Source organism: Heterocephalus glaber, unplaced genomic scaffold, assembly GCF_053883595.1.
Source record: "Heterocephalus glaber isolate CG9 unplaced genomic scaffold, H.glaber_assembly_v1.0 deba00001687, whole genome shotgun sequence".
Classification (NCBI taxonomy): domain Eukaryota; kingdom Metazoa; phylum Chordata; class Mammalia; order Rodentia; family Bathyergidae; genus Heterocephalus; species Heterocephalus glaber.
This window is the reverse complement of record NW_028258412.1, coordinates 21995227-22016317: the sequence shown is the minus strand read 5'-3', so window position 1 is coordinate 22016317 and position 21091 is coordinate 21995227. Positions and strand designations below refer to the sequence as shown.

At 49.7% G+C, this 21091-nt stretch overlaps 1 protein-coding gene across 10 annotated transcripts in view; it reads right to left on the bottom strand.

Annotated features, from left to right (window-relative positions):
• Positions 1–21042, bottom strand: part of Cfap251 (cilia and flagella associated protein 251) — a 50415-nt gene extending 29373 nt beyond the window's left edge. For 7 of the 10 annotated variants that reach the window (XR_002394561.2, XR_002394562.2, XM_004843879.4 and 4 more), the window contains exons 1-10: positions 20305–21042; positions 19144–19486; positions 17368–17766; positions 12548–12688; positions 11466–11575; positions 8128–8239; positions 7928–8008; positions 3400–3477; positions 1470–1520; positions 466–680 (exon numbers count right to left, since the gene is read on the bottom strand). Coding sequence is in view for 8 of the 10 variants with exons in the window: in XM_004843879.4 (XP_004843936.2) it covers positions 466–680; positions 1470–1520; positions 3400–3477; positions 7928–8008; positions 8128–8239; positions 11466–11575; positions 12548–12688; positions 17368–17766; positions 19144–19470 (1514 nt within the window). In the remaining 2 variants the exon portion in view is untranslated. Of the gene's footprint in view, positions 1–465; positions 681–1469; positions 1521–3399; positions 3478–7927; positions 8009–8127; positions 8240–11465; positions 11576–12547; positions 12689–17367; positions 17767–19143; positions 19487–20293 lie in introns of all 10 variants that reach the window. The other 3 variants (XM_021257536.2, XM_021257538.2, XM_087198437.1) reach the window with 3 other exon arrangements.
• Between the last annotated feature and the right edge of the window lie 49 nt (positions 21043–21091).

The window sequence follows — 21091 nt, the reverse complement described above, 5'->3', positions numbered from 1 at the left end:
TGGGGATGTAGCTCAGTGTGAAGACCCTGGGTTCAATCTGGGATTGCAAAAAAAAAGAATCTTCCCAGGCATAGGGAGACTGAGGCAGGAGGATCACTTGGACTTCGAGGCCACCCTGGGGTACAAAAAAAATCTTTATGTAATGAATGTTATTTTGCAATCAAACAAAAACAATGTAACTATTCAAGTTGTTTTTTTTAATTTAAAGCATGTAAAATATGGGATTACAAAAGAAGTCTAATCAGCACAGAAAAAATTAGTTATTTTCTGTTTCTCCCAACAGAAAGGGATTTTCTACACAATGCATGCCCATGAATTTTTTCCAGCCAATTAGTGTGAGCGGAGGGACTATAAAAAGCAGTCATCCCTCCCGGCCCCCACCCCGCTCAGCTCTCTTTCCCCCAGGGAACCGACTCCCCAGGTCACCATGACCCTGTGCAGTGTCAGTGTCGTGAGGCAAGTTACCCGTCGGCTGTGGTAAGCACGCTGACTGCCTCTCTCTGCAGGTGAACCAGCTTGCAAGGCCTGATGAAGGGGCCGTCGGCCAGGCTGGAGGGCGCCAAGGCACAGCGGTGGATGTCCCACACCACCAGCTTCCCCTCCAGGGTCGCCGAGAGGATCTGGGTGGAGTTCGGGTGGAAGATGGACTGGCTGAACTTCCCCACCAGCTTGTTGAATGTCTGCGCTTCAAAAGACAGGCCAGGAGATAGCGCTTTCAATTAGTGTGCAGTGAAGCACGCACCCACACGCCATCCTGCAGTGCAGTGCTGAGCAGAGGGACACGGAGGGGAAGGGGGAAAAGAATCCCCAAAAGACCATCGCCTGTGGATTGGACGTCCTGGCCCTGGGCAGGCTCACTAGGCACAAGGAAAGGGTCAGGCCTTTGTCCACTTAGCCCATGTCCCCTTAGCTGTCTGGTTATTTTATTTGAGACAGGGTCTCATTTTGTAGCCCGGGCTGATCTTGAGCTCACTATGTAGCCCAGGCTGACCTCAAACTCAAAGCGATCCTCCTGCCTCAGCCTCTCGAGTGTAGGGTTTACAGGCCAGCACCACCACACCAAGCTCCCTGTGGGGTCTTAAGCATCTAAATATTCTATATTGTTTTTTATTATTCAGCAACTGAGCAGTTTCATAAGGATCCAGTCATGCCAACTACTCCACTTCACGGCGCTTCAAATTAACTCTCCTTCTTTATCAATATGCACGGAGACCTTATAAAAGCCACCACCTCAGGGAACATTTTCTCAGACTAGTGGACTTTTCTCCAGAACATTTTATCTTAACAATACTCCCATTATTTTCAACTGACAATTCAGTGTAGATAAAGGACCTAGGTAAAAATTTTCAAACTATTCCCCTCTGGTTTAATACTAAGACATACAGAGCACAACACAAAACAACTAAGCTTGTACGTACATACTTATTCTGCGCGAAACTGGACGTATAAAATGCAACAGGCATACTCACATTCTCCACTAGAAGTGGGGCACTGTGAACAAGTGTATCTTTCTCTTCATGCTGACAGGCACAGGAAAAAAAGTCATTACTAAAAAACCTTGGTTTCCCGAAGAACTACATAATAGAAAAATAAAATAAAACATATCTAAACAAGGTCAGAGATTTATAGCTTCTACAGGTAAGAAAAGCTGCTTCTTGGGCAATAGCTAACAACATTCTGAAAGAAAAGATAATACATTTCAAAATGCCACAAAATACTTATAATCCCAGCACTCTGGGAGGCTGAAGAAGGAGGATCAGAGGTTCAAAACCAGCCTGGGTAACCTGGGGATGTGGCGACACCCTGTTGCAAAGTAAAAAATAAAAAAGGCTGGGGAAAAAGATCAGCGTGGTTTGCCCTGCATTTGAGGCCCCAGGTTCAATCATTAGGACAAAAAAAAAAAAAAAGCCACAAACAACTGTGACTTTTGATGGTTGTTAATATGAATTTGAATTCTACATTAAAACTAAACTAAACTAAAAATAAATACTGGAAACAGTAAATACCCCTGACAGTCAGTGATTCAGTGTGGGTGTGGGTGTCTAGACTGGGGATTGAACCCAGGGCCTCCTTCCTGCTAGGCAAGAGCTCTGTCACTGAGCTCCACCCCCAGCCCTTTTTATTCTTATTTTGAGACAGAGTCTCACTAAGTTGCCTGGGCTGGCCTCAAACTCGCAATCCTCCTGCCTCAGCCTCCAAAGTAGCTGGGATTAGAGGTGTGTGCTACTGTGCCAGGATCCATTTTCTTAAAAGTTGAGGTGAAATGCACTTAACATAAAATTAATCATTAACAACTTTAAAGCATACAGTTCAACTGTCATTTCTTGTGTGTTTGGGGTTTTTTGGGGGAGACAGGGTCTCACTATGTAGGCCAGGCTGGCCTCAAACTCGTGGCAATCCTCCTGCCTCAGCCTCCCAAATGCTGGGATGACAGGCGTGCACCACCACGCCTAGCTCAGCTGTCATTTCTATCTAATCCCAAGACACTGTCCTCACCTGAAGCTCACCCCACACTGCTCAGCAGCCCCACCCTTTCTCCCTGCTCCTCACAGACTGGCTGAGTCCCACATTCCAGGCAAGAGGAAGGGCACAGCACAGGGCGTTTCTCCCTTTCAGCCCCGTCTGGCACGCCTGTCCCTGACCTGTCAAGAACCAACAGGGCCGGGGATTCAGCTCAGTGGTTCCCCCGCCTGCCTTGCAAGCGCAAGGACCAGAGTTTGATCCCCGGTGCCAAAAAAAAAAAAGAACCAAGACCTCCCGAGTCTGGGTCACCTGCTCCGCCAGGTCTGCTCTTTGGTTTGCTCTGCCCTTTGATTCCCACCAGTGCTGCTACAGTGAGGATCTGTCTAAAAGTGTTTGTTCAAACTCCCAAATCCTTCGGGGTTACCTGGGAACTGCTGAGTCCTGTGCTAATTCTACATTTAACTATGAAAATTTCTCTAAATTAATCCCTTTGGCCTGTGATTGTGTATATACTGCTGATCAGTTCGCCAATTCCTTTCTGGTTTTTTGGGGGGGGAGGGGGGCGCCAGAAATTGAACTCAGAACCTTGCGCTTGTGAGGCAGGCAGTGGCACCACTGAGCTAAATCCCTGTCCAGCTAATTCCTTTCTGAAAGGGAATAAGGTCCAAGGTTTCAGCGAGTCCTACCGTTACTACCTGCTAAATACACGAAAAATAAATATTTGCCTTATTACTTTAAAAAATTAAATAAAATTTCACTATCAGCTTCTGACTTAATATGCTAATTTCCAATAGGACTGAAATAAATCAAAACATTCCATGTATATTCACTGCTCCCTAACTAGATACTATATCGTTACATTAGCAAAACACATGTATTCAAAGAATAAACCTAACCTGTACCCATATTTAAACAAATTGAAATGTTTTTACTTACCCACCAATAATATATTGTCTGTGTTTTACTATTGCTCACCAATTCTTTATTATTTGCTGGGTTAAAAGTAAGGTAGTTCTGAAATATAAGGAATGAAAATATGTCATGTAATAATACATTTTTTTCTACTGGTTAGGGTAAATGTTAAAATTAAATAATAATTTTAATGAAGTAACTGGCCAGGTGTGGGGGTGCATGCCTGTAATCTCAGCACTCTGGGAGGCTGGACAGGAGGACCACAAGTTTGAGCCCAGCCTGGGGAGCTTAGTGAGAACCTGTTGCAAAAAAAAAAAAGAAAATCAAAAGGGCTAGGGGTGTAGTGCAATGCAAAGGCCCTGGGTTCAATGCCCAGTATTGCAATAAACAAACAACTCAGTAGGGATATGAATGAATGCAAGAAAAGACATGGTGCTGGGCATGGTGGTACACACCTGTAATCCCAGCACTCAGGAGGCTGAGGCAGGAGGAACACTGGGAATTCAAGGCCAGCCTGAACTACATAGTGAGACCCTGTCTCAAAAATAAACAAGCAAAAAAAAAAAAAAAAAAAAACCAAGCAAACCAACAAAAAAATCAAGTATTGAAAGAAAAATAGCCAAGCCTATGAGACACATGCACATAACCTAACACCATGGGAGAACGGCAGTCAACAGAAAGAGGCCCACAGGGGTCTGGGTGCTGGGACTACCAGACACAGACCTGATAATAACTGGCAGCAATATGTACAAGAAAGCAAGGGACAAAATGACAACCACAGCAAATAGCTCTATTAAAAAGGGGGTGGGGGCAGGGATTTAGCTAGTGGTTCTGCCACCTGCCTTGAAAGCGCAAGGTCCAGAGTTCAATCCCTGGTGCCAAAAAAAGAAGAATCAAAGGGAAATTTTAGATCTGAAAAAAATGATTTAAAAAAATGCAAAAGATGGTTTAAAAGAGAATTAGATATTCCTGAGAAGGGAGACAAATAGTAGAAACTATCCAGGCTGGAGCACAAAGGATCAAGGACAGAAAAACAGAAAAGAGCAACAGGACACAATGGGAGAAGCTCCAGCTCTCAGGTAACTGGAGTCCTACAAGAAGAGGAAAGAAAGGTGTGGTCAAAGGGACCTTTAGAGAAACAATGCTGAGAATTTTCCAAAACTGAGGAAAGAGATAATATATCCCAGTTTCAAGAAGCCCCAAAGAATAATGATTTTTTTAAAAAAACGTCAACAACATACTCTGTACACAAAAACACATCACTGAAAAACTGCTGAAAACCAAAAAAATCTTTAAAAGCATCCAGGTTCCTTTCAAAAGAGGGGCTGACAGCTGACTTCTCAACAGAACTGGTAGCAGCCAGAAGATGATGGAATTCTGTCTTCAAAGTGCCCAAAGGAGAAAAATCTACTAATCTGGGACACTAAACTCGGGGGAAGCATCCCTCAAAAATAAAGACCAGGACCACAAGAAATTAAGATATAGACATGAAGATGTGTGAATGGCCATTCACAGCAGCTTTATTTTTAACAGCCACAACCAGGACACAAGGCCAATGTCCATCAATAGTGAATAAACAGAGATGCTTCCAAACATGAAAAAGAATAAATCACCGATACACACAACAACATAATTAAGTTGAGTGAAAAAAGCCAATGACATCTGGGGAGAAGGAGGGTGTTTCTATAAAATTCTAGAAAAGACAAATGAGAAACACTAATAATCAAGAGGACAGATGCTGGGAGACTGATGGATAGATCAGATCCTACCTGGGAGACCACAACATAGAGTTTTGGATTTTGTCTAAGGGCAGTGAGAAATCACTGAAGGATTGTAAGTAAAGGAGGGACATAATGTTTTACCCATTTCAAAAATTGCCATGCTGGCCATGCATGGTGGTGCACACCTATCATCCCAGCATTTTGGGAGGCTGAGGCAGGAGGACTACAAATCTGAGTCCAGTCCAGGGAATTTAGTGACTTACCGAGTCCCTGTCTCAAAATAAAAAAATACACTGGACGTGAAGGTGATCTGGCTGTGACATCTGTCACCCCACTGATCGCCAAGGTGGACATGGAAGATCTGGCCGTCCAGGTGAGGGCGGCTGTCCCTGGGAGGGGAGGGGTACTCCTCAGCCGGGGCACACAAGTGGCTTTGCTACCCTCCAGGACCTCAGATGAGCTCTCAAAATACAAATATAAAAAGGGCTGGGAGGGAGCTGGGAGCACAATGTTGAGACAAAAAAAGAAAGGCCTGAGACACTGAACCACGCCGGCCCGGCTGCCTCCCCTTAACCCCTGCTTCCTGGGATCCATCTGTCCATCCGTCCGTCCGTATGCCCATCTCCCCCTTCCCGTTCTCCCACAGCCCCTTCCCCAGGCCAATTCCACTGAGGAAAAGGAATCGTGTGGCATGTCCACTCTCCACTCTTTCGACCCCTTTGCTGATGCAAGTAAGGGTGATGCCCGGCTTCCTGCTGGCACTGCAGATTATACCCATGGCAGAATCCAAAAGAGATGGCGGGAAGACCCTTACTGTCCACGGGATCGCTGATGGTCTCCATAAAAAGAAGTTGGGGAAGGCGTGTAAGAAGGACTTGGCCTGCAGTGGTACTGTAATCGAGCACCCAGAATATGGAGAGGTCATCCAGCTCCAGGGCGACCAGCGCAGAACACACCCAGCTGCTGGTAGGGGCTGTGCTGGCCAAGGTTGATCCGCGGATGGATCATGGGTTTTAAGTGCTTGTGGCTCACGGAAACCTAAGTGAGGATTTCCTTGCAATGAGCAGAATGTCCCTTCTGTCCCTTGTCACAAGTTTAAAAACCTCACAGCAAAAAATAAAATAAAATAAAAGACTCACAGCTTGTATCATGTAACCACTTGGGGTCTGCTTTCACTTAGACTAGTGTACAGTGGACCCTCGAGTTATGGCCAGGCTAACATATGAAAAACTTGGGTTACACCCAGAATTTTAGTTCTAACTTACGACCAAAGTCTTGCGTTACGACCCAAATGCCCGCCACTCGTGCTTCCAGATAGTCTCAGATACAGATTGACCCTTAAAGAGTCCCGGAAGGAGTATTACAGCATCCTCTCCTGTGTGGGTTCACTGAGAAATCCTGGGCCTACATCTCTCTAAGGACACTGAGATCTGCCTGAGTACAGGAGAGACTGTGAAGGCTGTGCAGAGGAGCCTGAGCCTGAGTTACAACTAGCCCTCGAGAACAAATTGAGTTCGTAAGTCAAGGGACCACTGTAACTCCATGCAATAAACTGAAAAGAAAGAAAAAAAAAAGAGACAGAGAAGGAGAAAGGCTCGCTGACCATGAAGGCTGCTGGGTGAGCTGGAGGCTTCAGGGGAGGAGGCGACCCCAGGCCGCCTGGGGAGAAAACGGGATGGAAGAGAAGATCTCAGAGGAAAAGCAGCAAGGGGAGGTGGAGGCAGAGGAGGACAGGATAGCAGGGAGACTGCAAGTTCGAGCCCAGCCTGGGTAACCTAGCAATTAAGGGACCGTTTCAAAATCAAAAATAAGAGGGGCTGGGGATGCAGCTTGGTGCAAAGGGCCTGGGTGTAATCCCCCGTACTGAAAAACAAAAATTGTGCCTAGTAAAACTGAGAAACCAAATTCGTCATTTTATTTAATTGTAATCAATTTAAATTTAAATAGTGCATTCAGCAAAGTTGCAGGACACAAAACCAACCCACAGACCCAGCTGCATTTCTATGTACTAGCAAGGAACAACCAGAAAAAGAAATTAAGAAAACAATTCCACTTACAAGAGCACTAAAAAGAATAAATGCATAGGAATAAATTTAACGCAGGAGGCGAAAGACGTAGACTCTGAAAATTACAAAATACTGCTAAAAAATTAAAGAAGACATAAACAAACAGCAAGACACCTGGTGCTCACGGTGGGAAGAGGACACAATTAAAATGACAATGCTCCCCGAAGTGATCTATGGATTCAGCACAGCCCCCAGCACCACCCTGAAGGTGTTGGTCACAGTCACTCCATGGAAACCAAGAGTAATAATAACTTTTGCTGTTGTTCTTTCCAGATGGTCTCCCTATGTCCTTTGGGTGGGCCTACAACTCACAGTGATCCTCCTGCCTCAGCCTTCCCAGTGCTGGGATTACAGGCATCCACCACCACACCCAGCAGTAACTCCTTTATGCACCTTGCAAATTTGGGACCAGGTTAAAAGCAGGTAAGAGCTTGTTTCTAGAATAAGAAAGGCAGCCAGCTGGGAGACTCTAGCCCAGTTATTTAATAATTCACAGGAGCAGTCCACGGGTATTGGTGTCTCCTCGCCAGCATGTTTTTGTGGATTACTGGATTACGTGAGATAAGGTAAGTAAAGAATTCAGCAGATTCAGTGCATCCGAAGTGCTTGAAACTCATTAGCTGTTATTAGCAAAGATAAATGAGTCTGGAGAGGAGCGTGTCTCTAGAAAGTTCCACGCACCACTGCAAACTCCGCTGCGGCAAAAGGCGAACAGACCCGGCTTCGGTAGCTGTAGGCCAAGTTCTCTGGGGTGACCCTACTCACCTGGAAGCCGTGCTCTCTGGGGAGCTCCAGGGTGCACGCAGGCGTCTCCACCGCCAGAGTCCACCTCCAGATACAGACTTCCTGGAGGAGGGAGAGCAGGCAGCGCCTGAGACCCCGCGCCCCGGCTTCGGGCAACTGAGCAGGTGCGCAAAGGCGCCCCGGGGCCCCCCGGCCGGGTTCCGGACTGCGTGGGCCTGTACCTGGGCGTCAGCATCGGAGACGGTGGCCAGGTACTTGGCGTCGTGGCTGATGGCTATAGCCCTGATGCCGTTCCCTTGCGGGCAGCTGTCAAATATGGTGTGCACGGGGATGCTGCAAGACAGGAAGGGCTTGGCTCCCACCCCAGCTTCCGAAGCCAGGGGGCGAACGGGGTCCGGGTCTCTTCCGGGTGCCGAGCCGCGCTCAGGGCAGCGGCCAGGTGCGGGGCCGCGCCCACTGCTCCTGGTTCTCCGCCGGGCACTGTGTCGTACACAGAGGATGCAAACCCGGGAAAGGTGACCGACGGGAGAATGGGAAGGCGCCGGGCCGGGCCTCTGCACACAGCGCGGAGGAGTGTAAATGCGCGTGCTCATTAAACACAGGTGAAGATACATGGGGGCCGGGGGGGGGGGGGCAAGTGTCCATTAGCAACAAGAATTATTTTTAAAAGATTATGTCACAACCACATAGTGAATAACTATGCTGCCTTCAAAAAAGAACGAGGGCAGGGGATTTAGCTCAGTGGTTCCGCGGCCTGCCTTGGAAGCTTAAGGTCCGGAGTTCGATCCCCAGTACCAAAAAAATGAGAAAGAGACCAAAAATGCATAGGGACTAGGAGTGGTGGTGGATGTCTGTACTCCCAGCACTCACTAGGCTGAGGCAGGAAGAGCACCGTGAGTTCAAGGCCAGCTTGGAATACATAGTGAGACCTTGTCTCAAAATACCAAAAAAATGCACCTGGAGGGCAATCGTCCAGTCTTCGGGAATGACAATGGGAGTTCTTAGTGGGGAAATGTGTCTTATTCCACGAAGTCAGTCAGCTCCGTGCTGACGACTTTATACAAAGAAAATTAGTTCATTTTAAAGGAATACATAATGCTGAAGAAGAGAATTTGATATACTAGAATCTCCAACAGAGTCAACTTGTGATTCTAATTTAAAATAGGTCGTTGATTTAGACTTGCAATTTTAAACTAAAACCGCACGAGGTTTATAAACAATGCTAGAGCATTTAGGAGAATTTAAGATTTACTGTATTTATCCCTAAACTTATTAGATTTACAGGAATTACTTAAATACTGGTGAAGGATTTGTTTGTTAATAAGAGCACTAAAACACTTAAACATAAAACAGAATATATTACATTTCTAAATGCCATTTAAGATGTTGAAAAAGAATTAAGGACTAAGTGTGTGAGGCCAAACATTCATCAAAGCCTCCTCACAGGTGACTGCAAAAATATGCTACATTTGCAAGCACAGCAAGATTTGTAAGTTGAACAAAAAGCTTAAGAACCACAGATGTCAGTTTCTCATGTCAATAAAGCGAATACTAATTCCAAAACCAAAACATCTCTGAATAACCTCTTCTGGGCCCCAAAGCCATCATAAAACTCACTCATATGTTTCAGTCAATCAGTTATGCTTAGCTTGGAAATTAAAAAAGAAACGATTGGGTTGGGGATTTAGCTCAGTGGTTCCGCCACCTGCCTCGCAAGCGCAAGGACCCGAGTTTGATCCCTGGTACCAAAAAAAGAACCGATTAGCTGGGTGTGGTGGCGCACACACCTGTGATCCCAGCATTCTCAGGAGGCTGAGGCAGGAAGATCACAGTGAGTTCAAAGCCAGCCTAAATTACATAGTGAAGCCCTGGCTCAAAAAACAAGCAAACAAACAAAAACATGAGCAGATGAGTGGACAAAATGTTTTTTGGGTTTTTTTCCATACCAGGGATCGAACTGAGGACCTTTTGCTTGCCAGGTAGGCGTGGCACCACTGAGCTAAATCCTCGGCCCAACAGAATGTTTGATCCACACAATGGGACGGACAGGACTGCGCCGCACAGGCCCCTGTGGGGGAACCCTGAAAACAGCCCCGGGAAAGCCACAGACCCCGCAGGACGCCTGCTGCAGGGTTCCTTTCCCGGCCGGGTCCTGTGTACAGGAGGCGCCTGCAGAGGCGGTGGCAGAGGAGAGGGCGCCTGGGGGTGGGGGCACCAGGATAGAGTTTCACTCCGAGCAACAGAAATGGCTGGAAATGGGAACCAGCGATGGTTGTGGATTTTGGATGGGATTAACACCACTGGATTACACTTTTTAAAATCACAGAACTGGTAGATTTGTTTTGTTTTCTTGAGACAGGGTCTCACTATGGAGCCCAGGCTGGTCTGGAACTCCCAGCAATCCTCCTGCCTCAGCCTCCTGAGTTCTGGAAGACAGGCGTGTGTCACCACACCTGGCTAACTTGGTGGGTTTTGAAAGGTCTGTATTTTACCACAAAGGAGGCTGGCCCAGAGTGGCCTGGAGGATGGAGCCTGGTTTGGCGCCTGCTGCAATAGCCCAGGCAGGAGGCATCCGGGAGGTGGATGATGCAGGACTCCCAGGAACTTCCACAGGGACGGCCCCTGCCACCTCCTCTCAGGAAGAGGAGGGAACGCCACCGAAAGCTGTGGCTCCTGACTGGGGAACAGCATGTAACAGCTCCTCACCGCAGGGCTCGTCCCAGGGACCCCAGAGGGACAGTGAGAAGGGACAGAGGGACAGCGGGGAGGGGAGCCAGGGGTGCCGTGTCAGAGTTGCCCACACATGCAGGGTCAGGAGCCCCAAGAATGAGGCAGAGGAGGATGGGGACTGGCGACTCGTCCTGTGGAGGTCATAGTGGGCGGGGGGCAGACCCCATGTCCCTGGCTCCAGGACAGTAACAGCCTCTGCCACCCGCACCTGCCGGGCCTTCCCACCTCGGCAGAGTCTGAGTCCTACTCAGCTCGGGACCAGGAGGGAAAGAAAAAAAAGAAAACCCTTCCAGGGACACGAGGTACTGACCCCTGCATGGGTGGGTTGGATGATGTCCCCCAAATCCACGTCTACCCAGAACCTCAGCATGTGGCTTTATTTGGAAATAGTAGCCAGGCACACGCATGTAATCCCTGTACTTTGGGAGGCTGAGGCAGGAGGATCGCAAGTTCAAGCCCAGCCCAGGCAACTTAGTGAGATCCTGTCTCAAAATTTAAAAATGCAAAGAGGGCTAGGAGTGTAGCTCAGAGCAAAGGCCCTTTAGGGAAGAGCCAGCAGCAGGGGACGGGCAGCAGGAAGCGGGCATGCCCAGGGCTGGGGAGGGGACACTGGGTGGCAACCATTAAAACCCTCCCAGAAGAGGTGGCCTGACCCATGACTAGAAGATCTGTCCCTATGAGAGCAATGCTTCTCATGGGAAGGGACAGGCCCAGCCTCTGCTTTATGCTGTGAACTTGTGTGAGTCGGGTTACTCTGAGTCAGCCTTGCTCGGGCCCCATCTTTGCTTAGTCACAGTGGCAGAGACTCTGCAGTGCAGACCCAGCCTACCCTGTGAATGAGTCCCAGATGATGATCAGGCAGCCGGGCCCCTTGTCTGCAGTGGCGATCCACCGCCGGTCCTCACTGACGCACAGGCAGGAGATGACGTTCCGGTGGCCCTGCGGAGGTGAAGAAGGAAATGCATCTGCATGGGTCTTCTGGGGCTCCGTCTCCCGGTGGGTTGCTTCTTAGAGTCCCTTTCCCCTGCCCCAGCTCCCAGCAGGGGCCCTGGGCCCCTGGGGTCCCTATGGTTCCCCTGCCTTTGTGGCCACTGGGAGAGCGAAGCCCTCAGCGGCACCTGGGTCCGATAACCCCAGCCCCTGGGCTCAGGCAACCACTGTGACGTTCTGGGTCAAGGTGGCCCCAAAGGAAGGTCCCATGGCCACACGTGCCGGTGACAGGTGGCTGAGGTCTTTACCAGGTCAAACAGGGGGAAGTCAGCCACAGGGAAACGGGACCCAGGGTGGGTGATGGTGAGGTGAAAGGAGCCCGGATGGCCGGACTGGAGGAAGCACAGTGGCGTTTTGTCTTTTCTTTTCTTTAGATAGGGTCTCACTATGTAGCCCAGGCTGGCTTTAAACTCTTGGAAATCCTCCTGCCTCAGCCTGCTGAGTGCTGGGATGACAGGCTCGCAACCACCACACCCTGCTCTCCCCAAAACTTCTCAGTCAGGAGGCCCAGTCACTGTCTGGGCAGGGCTAGGGTGTCGCTGCCAACCCTGGAGCCTCAGGATATCAGAATAGAATGCGTCCCTCGGGAATGGCCACCTGTTTCCTGGACCTCGGTGGCACTGGGTCTAACCCCGCAGAGGCAGAGATGTAAAACTACGGGTGCTCTGATGTAGGAGACAGGGGAAGGATCACTGAAGTCTCAGTTGTGACCGGAGGCCAAACTGGAGTTATTCTGTAGCTGGGCTGTAGGCAAGAGAACTAGACTAACCAAATGATTTTTCCTTAGAATTATGTAGCATTGTTCCCAACACTCTGAAGTCTTGTGACAAAATCAGCACAGCCTGCTGTCGCTCAGCTGCGGGTGCTGAGCTCGGAGCCAGGAGCAGGGCTGGAAGAGAAGGAGCAAGGTGAGGCCCCTACCTGCAGGTGGTGCTGCGTGTTCCTCGGGACGTTGTAGATGACCGCCGTGTGGCCGCACACGTACAGCAGGACCCTCTGGCTCCTCTCCCGGATGTAGAAGACAGGAAGCGAGCTGTTCCACCCGAACAACCAGCTCAGGGCCTGGAAGACAGGGCCAACCCGCAAGGGCTGGGGCGCTGAGCCCAACCCAGAGGACGTCACCGTGAAACACTTTGGGACAGTGCTTAACAGTGGGCCAGGAGGGGCGCACACCTGTAGTCCTGGCTACTTGGGGGCTGGGACAGGGAGGTTGCTTGAGGCCAAGCGTTCAGAGCCAGCCTGGGCTGCAGAGACCCCATCTCAGAGAAAGGAGGGAGACGGAGAGGAAGAGGAGCAGGAAAGTGGAGGGAAGGGAGAGGAGGGACCCTGAAGAGGTGACACTGAGTGAATGGCCATGCACTATACAGTCCATGAACAGGAAACATCCGGGACAGGTGACTCCAGGAAAAACAAATTAGGACCTGGTGGGGCCAGGCAGGGCAGGGCGTGGAGAGCGCTGCTCACTGGGCAGGGTTGTCTTTCTGGGGAGAGGAAAGGTTCTGGAATGAGACAGTGGGCCGAAAATGTACCAGAGTGTCCAGAGGCACGCGCTTATAAAGCCCAGCTTTTGGGGAGGCTGAGGAAGGAGGATCTCAAGGTATATGCCAGCCTGGGCAATACAGTGAGAACTTGTCCTCAAATTAAAAATATTTTCAAAGGGAAGAGCTGGGGGATGTGGATGAGCATGAAGGCCCTGGGTTCCATCCCAGGTAACACATGTGCACATGTGCGACACACACACGCAGAGCTGGAGTACAGCTCAGAGGGAGAGCACTTGCTTTGCCACTGGGTTCAATTCCCAGTGCTGGGAGGAGAAAAAAGGTGGCAGCTACCCAGTGTCCACTGCCAGGTGAACAGGTAAATGCAGCACGTCCCTACATGGGGTGTTGTTCAGTCCCTAAGAGACATAAAGCGCGACCCAGGCTACGATGTGGATGAGCCGATTCACAGAGACAAAGCTGGGCATGGTGCATAGGCTTGTAAGGACGGAGGCACTCTGGGAGGCTGAGGCAGGAGGATCACAAGTTTGAGTTCTGCCTGCGGAACTCAGCAGGACCCTATCCCAAAATAAAAAAATCAAAAGGAGGGCCGGGGATTTAACTCAGTGGTTCCGCCACCACCTGCCTCACAAGCACAAGGACCCAAGTTTGATCCTCAGTACCAAAAAAAAAAAAAAAGAAAAAGAAAAAGAAAGAAAGAATCATACCACAGCTATATATGTGCACCCATGTTTATAGCAGGATAGTTTGTAATAGCTAAAGCTTGGAAACAGCCCAATTGGCCATCAACTGGAAACTGGATAAAGAAGATGTGGGGGTTTTTGGGTTTTTTTTTATAAAATGGAGTACTACTCAGCCATAAAGAAGGACAAACTAGGGGCCAGGGACTTAGCTCAGTGGTTCTGCCATCTGCCTTGCAAGCACACACACACACACACACAAGAACAAGAAACTAGAGGCATTTATAACTAAGTGGATGCACACTGAGGCCATCCTCTTTTTTTTTTTGTACCAGGGATCAAACTCGGGTCCTTGTGGTTGCGCAGCAGGTGGCAAAACCACTGAGCTAAATCCCCGGCCCTGAGGCCATACTCTTAAGTGAAATAAATAGGACACACGTGTGTAAATACCGAATGGTTTCTCTGGTGTGAAAAACTAAAAGTGTAAATAAGGATCAAAATGTATAATTGATAATGTCAAATAGGAAGAAAAGGTCCAAAGAGGTAGGGGAAGTGGGAGGGGTAGGGGAAAGGAAAGAAGGGAAAAGAAAAAATATGAGAAAAGGAAAATATGGAAACAAAGTCTTTGCAAATAGGGAAGGGTGGAGGGGGTGAAGGGAGGGCAGGGGAAGGGGGAAAAATAAGAACCAAGAGACTCATGTACAGGTACAAGATCCCAGTGATGAATGTAACTGTATTGTATACCTAAAATGTACCAATAAACATAATGAAACATAAATTAAGAAATAAAAATAAAAATAAAAATAAAGCCACCACAGTGATCACACACACACACAAAGGAGAAGATGTAGCCCAGTGAAAAGGCCCAGTATGGGGGGATCTTAGGGACAGAAAGTTAGGGTTTAATGGATGCAGAGCTTTAGTTTTGCAAATTAAAAGAATTCTGAAGACAGATGGTGCTAAAGGCTACCTAACCATAGAAGGAACTTAACACTTAGCATGATTAAGATGAGAATTTTTATGTAACATGTATTTTTTAAATTATTAAAGTTTTTTATTTTATTTATTTATTATTTATTTTATTTATTTGAGACAGGGTCTCGCTATGTAGTTTGGGCTGGCCTTGAACTCCCTATGTAGCCCAGGTCGGCCTCAAACTCACAGCAATTCTCCTGCCTCAGCCTCCTGAATGCTGCGATCACAGGCATGCACCACCACACCTAGCTCCTCTGTGGTTCTCCTATATCACTTTTCCTGGAAGGATCAAGAATAAAGTGACAAAATTCCACTGGGTTCAGCGGTGAGCACCTGTCATCCCAGCACGCTGGGAGGCTGAGGCAGAATGACAGCAAGTTCAAGTTCCACCTGGGCACTTAAGCAAGACCCTGTCTCAAGTTTTGTGGGGGTTTTTTGTTTGTTTGTTTGTTTGGTACCAGGGATTGAACTCAGGTCCTTGCACTTGCACAGCAGGCAGCGAAACCACGGAGCTAAATCCCCGGCCCTCATGTTTTAAAAACTTAAAATGTAATAGAGCTTGGGACGTGGCTCAGGGTGCAGGCCCTTGGTTCAGTCCCCAGTAGTTCAAAGAAAGAAAAATAACAGAAGAGGGAAAGACTAGATTCCCTTAGAGAAAATGAAATTCCCACACTTCCAGAATAAATACAAAATAACAACTTTATGAAATGAAAAATCACAGGTATATAAATCTGACTACTATAACTCAACAGAAACTTGTATTTGTAGTAGTTTTGTATTCAAAGTCTTTTACCAACATAAGCAAACTGTGGTAATCCACGGAATGGGCAATCATTCAAGGATGGAAAGAAACAGGCTACCGAGCCCCGTGGAGACACAGAGGGACCTCAGATGCATTGGACAAGCGACAGAAGCCGCACTGCAGGATCCCGACCGTGTGACATTCGGAAAGAGGCGCAGCTATGGCGACAGAGCCAGAGTAGCAGTGGCAGGCAGCGGGGGCAGAAGGAGGGGAGCAGGTGGACCACGGGTATTTTTAGGGCACTGATTCGATTCAAGTGATAGTGAAGCGGTGAATATACATCATCATTCATTAGAGCCCACAGAATGTATCACACAGAGTGACCTGAAAGTAAACTACGACTTTAGTTAATAATAATTTATCAAGCTGGGTGTGTAATGCCAGCACTTGGGAGGCTGAGGCAGGAGGATCACTACATGTCTGAGGCCAGCCTGCGCTTCATAGTGAGACCCTGTCTCAAAAAAAAATAATAATAAATCAATATTGGCTGATCGGGCCGGGGATTTAGCTCAGTGGTTTTGCCGCCTGCTGCGCAAGCGCAAGGACCCGAGTTCGATCTCCGGTACCAAAAAAATAAAATAAAATGAAATAAAATATAAATAAAAACAGATTCTTTTGTCATTTTAAGTCAGCACCGGGGAGGCCTCAGCTGCGGGGACATGGCGCCCTCTCGCGGCGGCGCTCACAATTGCAGCTCGCGCGGAGTCGGCGGGGTCTGCGCCAGTTCAGGCGCTCAGGGCAAAGGGTCGTGGGCGTAGCTGCCTCCTACATCACTATTGTTCCCGAACACGGTGATGTGGAAAATAAAACTACTGTCAAGACTGGATTTTACTACACTGGATATCCCTGAGGCTCTTGCTTTATAAGCACATGATTTACTTTTCGGTACCGGGGATCAAGCTCAGGACCTTGCGCTTGCGAGGCAGGAGCGGCGCCAGGAGTACATGGTTATTTCTTTTTCATTTTCGTTTGTTTGTTTTGAAGCAGGATCTCGCTCTATAGTTCAGGCTGGCCTTGAGCTCGCTGTAATCCTCCTGTGTCAGCCTCCTGAGTGCTGGGATTACAGCCCAGCGCCTCCACGTCTGACTATCATTTGGTTTTGAAATTTATCAAGGGCTCTCTGTCAGGAACTGTGGTACTTCAGGAGTATATACATCAATCACTGCCAAATCTTCCAAAAGTATTTGTCTGCACGGATAAAGGAAAAATAAGGAAGGGGGAAGGGCGGGGGGAGGACGAACCCCGCAGGACATCTGAGCGGCAGCCGGAGGGAGGCGGGACGCAGCCCTGTGCGCAGATGGCACCACCCGGCCTGCTCTCAGCACAGCCGCGGCCTCGCCCGTCACCCTCCAGCCAGGAGGAACAGGGCAGCTGGAGGGGGTTCCGGTGTGGAGAGGACAGGAGGGGAGAAGCGGAGAGGGAGGGAAGGAAGAGGAGAGAGGAGGAAGGGAGAGTGGGGGAGAGGCGCGGCCATGCCCGAAGTCTCCCGCCTGCCTGCCTGCCTGCCTGAAACACCATCCAACCCAGATTGTTCAGGGTCACAGCCTGTCACACAGGGCCTGCCAGAGAACTGAACTTTAAAAGACACATGTCGCTGGGCACGGTGGCGCACACCTGTAATCCCAGCACTCCAGAGGCTGAGGCAGGAGGACTGCCATGAATTGGAGGCCAGCCTGGGCTACATAGTGAGACCCTGGCTCAAAACACCAAAACCCAAACATGTCTTTCTGGTAGAATATCTTCCCCCCCACCCTCTCCTGCCACCTCAACGTGGGGCACACTTACCAAGGGGTACACCTGGGTGCCCTCATCCTTCTGGAACAAGGTGTCCTCTGTGGAGCTGGACACCAGGGATTCCCTGGAGCCTCCTGCTTCGGCCTGGGATCCCATTTCTTCATCGCCAAGGAAGTAGGATATTCTCTTTCTGTGCCTCGCCTTACCCCTTCCTCCTCCAGCGCCTCCCTGTTTCCGGCCCAGGTCTCTTTCTTCCTGTCCCAGTTGGTTCTGGGCCTCACGGTGGGCTCTCTCCCCGAGTTCAGCTGAGGAACCCATCTGCTGTTCCTCAGGATGGACTTGGGCCACATTGACATAGTCCTGGTTGGAGCTGAGGCCTCTGAAGAGTTCGCTCAGTCCAGAACTGTCTGTCCGCAGCGACTGCTTGGAGCCGGTATCTCCAAGGATTTCCTTTATGAAGAAGGAAGAGGCGTGTGACTGAGTATGGTCCCTGCTGCCCACTGACTGTCCTTTGCTGGCCCTGCTCCCTGTCTAAGCAGTAGCCTCACCCTGGAATTCTGAGATTTTTTTTTTTTTTTTTTTGTACCAGGGATCAAACTCGGGTCCTTGCACTTGTGTAGCAGGCGACGAAACCACTGAGCTAAATCCCTGGCCCTGAGATGTTTTAAAAAAGAATCTGGGGCCAGACATGGTAATCCCAGCATTGGGAGGCTGATGCAGGAGGATCACCTCGAGTTTGAGGCCAGCCTGAACTACATAGTGAGACCCTGTCTCAAAAAAAAAATGCTGCTGCCTCACAAGCACAAAGTTCTGAGTTCGATCCCTGGTACCCCCCCCAAAGGAATCTGCGACATTTTGTACTTAAATTAATTAGGCCAGGGATTTAGCTCAGTGGTTCTGCTGCCTGCCTCGAAAGCCCAAGGCCCTGAGTTTGATCCCCAGTATGGCAAAAAAAAAGAGAAAGAAATGAATCAAAACTGAGTATAGCAGCGGACACCTGTAATCTTAGGACTGTGGAAGGCTGAGGCAGGAGGGGCTCAAGTTGGAGCCTAGCTGGGGCAATTCAGCAACTTAACAAGACCCTGACTCAAAAATTTTAAAAGGGCTAAGGGTATAGCTCAGTGTGAAGGACTGGGTTCAATTCCCAGTACTGAAAAGAAAGTATAAAGAGAGACAGAGAGACAGAGAGATCAAGGGTGTGTTGGATTTAATTTTGGCCTACCAACAGACCCACAGCAGAAAAATCATTCTTCTAAGTGACACTGATGATCTCCAAAAAGCTGCTGGTCACAATTACTTGTCCCTAGTTTGGCTTTGTTTTTTGAGTCTCAATACATTGCCCAGGGTCACCTGGAATTTGCATGGATCCTTCTGCCTCAGCCTCCTGGGTGCTGGATTACAGATGTGCACCACCACTACACCACCAGGCTGAGCTCTCACCCTGGGAGCAGCAGAGACGAGTCAACCCTGTTATTGTCACTCACTCTGTTCTAGAACAAGCCCACTTCAGTGAGCTCCTGCCCAGGCTTTAAAAGTCAGTTAGGTGGGGGATTTAGCTCAGTGGTGCTGCCACCTGCTTCAAAAGCACAAAGTCCTGAGTTCGATCCCCGGTACCAATTTAAAAAAGGCAGCTAAGCGCAGGCCTCCCCTAGGATGGGTGCCCAGACTGTCCTCCAACCTGGGGTAAATTTGCCCCTGTAAAAAAAAGTCCCCAGAAGGATCGCCAGGCTCCTCCTTTGGCTTTGACACCTTGGGCTGGCCCTGGTGTTGGCTCAGCACCAGGGAGTGACTGAGTGAGAGCAGGCGGGGGCCACACTCCCCACTCACCAGGAAGGTGCCCTGCAGGCCGTACTGGGAAGTGCTCTTGACCTCGGGAGTGCGCTCTTCCGAGGTTTCCTCCTGGACCCCGGCAGCCGCCTTGTCCTCCTCCTCCTCCTCTTCCTCCCCTTTCTCTTTCTCCTCTGCATTCTCCTCCTCTTCTTCCTCCCTCAGCTCCTTCCTATCCAGCTGATTCCCTCCCAAGTCCTCCTCAGACTCTCTCCATCCTGATGTGTCATCAGGTGATTTCCGGCACGTGTTTTCTACTTCTTTGTAATTTTGATTATATTCTTTTTCTTCTGTTTCTTTTGCTCCATTTTCTTCTGGATCTGACATTCTTCAGTGTAGTGTCCTTTAGAGAAATGTGATTATAGTAATCAGCAGGCCTGGTTCCGATTCTGATTTCCTAGCTACTGATGTGGTGTGAAATGCCTCCTCTAGTTCCTGTCCCCGGGCATAAAAAGATTGCTAGGGCCAGGGATTTAGCTCAGTGGTTCCACCGCCTGCCTCGAAAGTGCAAGGTTCTGAGTTCGATCCCCAGTACCAAAAAAAAAAATTGCTATATTCTCGGGAAAGCCTGGCCGATTTTAAAAAGATTGACCTCAGGGCCTCTGGTCCTCCTAGGAGTAACTCAGAGCCTCCTAACTCCTGTGTTTACACCGCAGGCGTGGGCGTGGCCTGGCACTCAGTCCCTTTTCTGCTACTGGCCTGCTCTGAGACCTTAGACAAGACCCTTTACCCTCAGCTGCTAACGTGAGGCCCGAAGCTCTCCAACCCGGGGCGGCCGAGAAGCTGGGGGCAGGCGTCGGAGGCTAAACTAGTTTAGCACTGGGGCTTGAAAATAGACTGCAGCAGTCACCAGGGGGAAAAAGCAACTGGGATTTTGCCCAGAAATCAAGCTCCACGCCTGAGACCTTCGCTCGGTCTTTCCTCACAGCGGACCGGAGTTTGGGGCGCTGAGAGGCCGAGGGACTATCCACGCTGGCAGAGCTGGGAAAACCTGGCTCAGGCTCTGAAAAGGCGCCGCTGTCGCTTCCTGTGTCCCCGACCGACCCGTGACGGGCCCGCCCGGGAAGGACGGGGTTGGGGGGGCAGCTGTGTGGTCTGAGGGGCCCAGAGAGCCAGGCGGGGACCCCCGAGGCCTCCGCCTCGGACTTACAGAGCACGCACCTCGTTCCTCAACAGGCCGGGTCCTCCTGGACCTCTAGCTGCCGCCACCTCAGGCTTTACGCACTCCCTAGCTACAGTTGTCACCCAAGCTTCGTCCCCATAGCAACCGCTGCCGCCTTGGGCGTCGCGCCGTAAAGCGAGGGAGCAGCCCAGCAGCTAAGCGCCTGGAAAGCGCTGCGAGCAGAACCGACGCGCCCCCTGCCGGCCGCAGGGATAGCGGGATCAACCTGTCGGTTCTTCCCTGCTCTTTCCCCATGGTGCCAAACCCCTGAGAAGCTGTGGGGGCCAACACCGTCAATTCTGACACCTGTGACCCCACCACTCGGGAGGCTGAAGCAGGAGAAACCCAAGTGCGAGGCCAGCTGGGGCTACGTAGTGAGTTCAAGGCCAGTCTGAACTACATTAACAGACCTCGTCTCAAAAAACCAACCAAACTGGGCCAGGGATGTGGCTCCGTGGACCCATGCCTGCCTGGCAAGCGCAAGTTCAATCCCCGGTGCTGGGGGTAGGGGGATGGACCAAACAAACAAAAAAATCTCTGCCAAGAGCAAATTCATTTCCCTGGTCCCACAGATGCAACACACATCTGTCCTACCTGCCTCATCTGGGCAGTGACAGTACAGAAAATTTTAGCTGGCTGGAACTGAGTATTACAGAAGTTGCACGACCTTGCTGTTTTTATCCAAAAGCACTTCTGCAGAACCAGCCTGGTTCAATCTAGTAGAGCCATCCTGGGTGGAACTGCATCTCACAGAGGCCTGGGCCCACAGGAAGCCAGCTGAAGGAG